Below are 2500 nucleotides of genomic sequence, written 5' to 3' on the forward strand. Positions count from 1 at the left end.
GTAAACTGAGTGCATTCATTTTTATCTCCTGTTCGTGAATAATCAGTGTGTCATAGATGCTATACGTTTCTGTAATTTACTCACAAAAAAAACACACGAAACATATCAGCAAACAAAACTGCGTTTAACCTAAAACATTTACATTACTAATATTCAAACAGTTATTTAGTGAGAACTGATCATCCTTAGGTTGTAAACTGAGGAGTGCATTCAATTTCCTCTCCGGTTCATGAATAATAAGTCTGTCGTAGACGCTATAGATAGAATGAAGATGACGTCACTCAAGCCTTTGTTATTGTATTTTGCCATCCGCGTTTGTGAGGACTTCTCACTAAACTGTATCAACCACACTATAAAGGTTCATGGTTACACATAGTTTTGTGTGTTGGTCCGTTATACTTCCGGATGGCAATGTTGTGAGCTTCTTAGCCAAGCGCATACTATCTATAGAAAGTTCGAAGATGACGTCACTCAGGCCTTTGTTATTGTTTTTGCCATCCGCGTTTGTGAGTTGTTCTCACTAAACTGTATTAACCAGACTATAAAAATTCATGGTTACACAGAGTTTGTGTGTTGGTCCGTTATACTTCCGGATGGCAATGTTGTGAGCTTCTTAGCCAAGCGCATACTATCTATAGAAAGTTCGAAGATGACGTCACTCAGGCCTTTGTTATTGTTTTTGCCATTCGCGTTTGTGAGTTGTTCTCACTAAACTGTATTAACCAGACTATAAAAGTTCATGGTTACACAGAGTTTGTGTGTTGGTCCGTTATACTTCCGGATGGCAATGTTATGAGCTTCTTAGCCAAGCGCATACTATCTATACGTTTCTGTATTTTAGTAACAATAAACTCACGAAACATACCAGCAAACAAAACGACGTGTAACCTAAAACATTTACATTACTAATATTCAAACAGTTATTTAGTGAGTACTGCTCATCCAAACGTGTTCTAAAAACAACAACAAAGAAACTCTGTGTGTCGTTTCACTTTGTTGGCAGGAAACTGAAAGAAAATTTAATTCCATGATAAAACGTTCGCGTTCGATTCCTGTACAGTTCGGCAAAAACAATCGAGTGAGTTGCACTCACTTTGCTATGATAAAACAAGAGACCGACAGAGAGGAAAGGTCAAATAGAGGGCAAGACGGGCCGGAGAGGAAAATGAATGCACTCAGTTTGCAGCCTAATATCCATGTATCACTTTGTAGCTTTAACAGCGAGAAGCAGTGGTAAAAACCTGGCATATAAAAATATACTTATTGTATCTGACACAATGTATCGTGGAGATTTTTACAAAACAAAAATGTTCATATTATATCGTTTTAAGAAATATATCTCTTTTGGCGAATATTATACATTTCAATAGGGTAGAGGTATATTTAGATAACGAGAGAGAGAGAGAGAGAGATAGATAGATAGATAGATAGATAGATAGATAGATAGATAGATAGATAGATAGATAGATAGATAGATAGATAGATAGATAGATAGATAGATAGATAGATAGATAGATAGATAGATAGATAGATAGATAGATAGATAGATAGATAGATAGATAGATAGATAGATAGATAGATAGATAGATAGATAGATAGATAGATAGATAGATAGATAGATAGATAGATAGATAGTAGATAGATAGATAAGATAGATAGATAGATAGATAGATAGATAGATAGATAGATAGATGATAGATAGATAGATAGATAGATAGATAGATAGATAGATAGATAGATAGATAGATAGATAGATAGATAGATAGATAGATAGATAGATAGATAGATAGAGAAAGAGAGAGAGAGAGAGAGAGGGGGGGGGGGAGAAAGAAAGAGAGAGAGAGGGAGAGAAAGGGAGAGAGAGAGAGAGAGGGAGAGAGAGAGACAGAGACAGAGACACGGAGAGAGAGAGAGAGAGAGAGAGAGAGAGAGAGAGAGAGAGAGAGAGGGAGGGAGAGAGAGAGAGCGAGAGAGAGAGAAGAGAGAGAGAGAAATAGAGAGTGTGTGAGAGGGAGAGAGAGAGAGAAGAGAGAGAGAGAAATAGAGAGTGAGAGAGAGAGAGATGATACGCATAGAAAAAGTTATGAGAAGAAAAAGAATAGATGATAGTTTGTTATTATTACAAGAGAGACAACCCAATAAATAAAAACTCTTACTTATCGACTAAGAGTTCTCCTTCTTTCATTTGTTGTGCTATCTTGTCCTGGGCCTCTTGGTATTCCTGTCAGATAAAGATATTGATGTAATGCAGTAAATGGGAGACATGCCCTTAAAGTATGTAATTATACGACGCAACAACAACAAAAATAAATACATTAAAAACAATAACAACAACAACAGCAAGAGGGAAAGAAAGAGGACCAAGTAGTATGAGTAGTAGTGGTGGAAGTAGTAGTAGTAGTAGTAGTAGTAGTAGTAGTAGTAGTAGTAGTAGTAGTAGTAGTAGTAGTAGTAGTAGTAGTGGTGGTGGTGGTAGTAGTAGTCGTAGTAGTAGTAGTAG

General features: G+C 36.4%; 1 protein-coding gene across 1 annotated transcript in view; it reads right to left on the minus strand.

The window, feature by feature from the left end:
* LOC144980583 (uncharacterized) overlaps positions 1-2500 on the minus strand; it is a 33155-nt gene that overhangs the window by 22863 nt on the left and 7792 nt on the right. Inside the window, exon 5 of the mRNA XM_078928258.1 lies at positions 2157-2221. Coding sequence (XP_078784384.1) covers positions 2157-2221 — 65 coding nt within the window. The remainder of the gene's footprint in view (positions 1-2156; positions 2222-2500) is intronic.

The sequence above is a fragment of the Berghia stephanieae genome, chromosome 10 (genome assembly GCF_034508935.2).
Source record: "Berghia stephanieae isolate SIO BIC M18660-M18661 chromosome 10, UCSD_Bste_1.3, whole genome shotgun sequence".
NCBI lineage: Eukaryota > Metazoa > Mollusca > Gastropoda > Nudibranchia > Aeolidiidae > Berghia > Berghia stephanieae.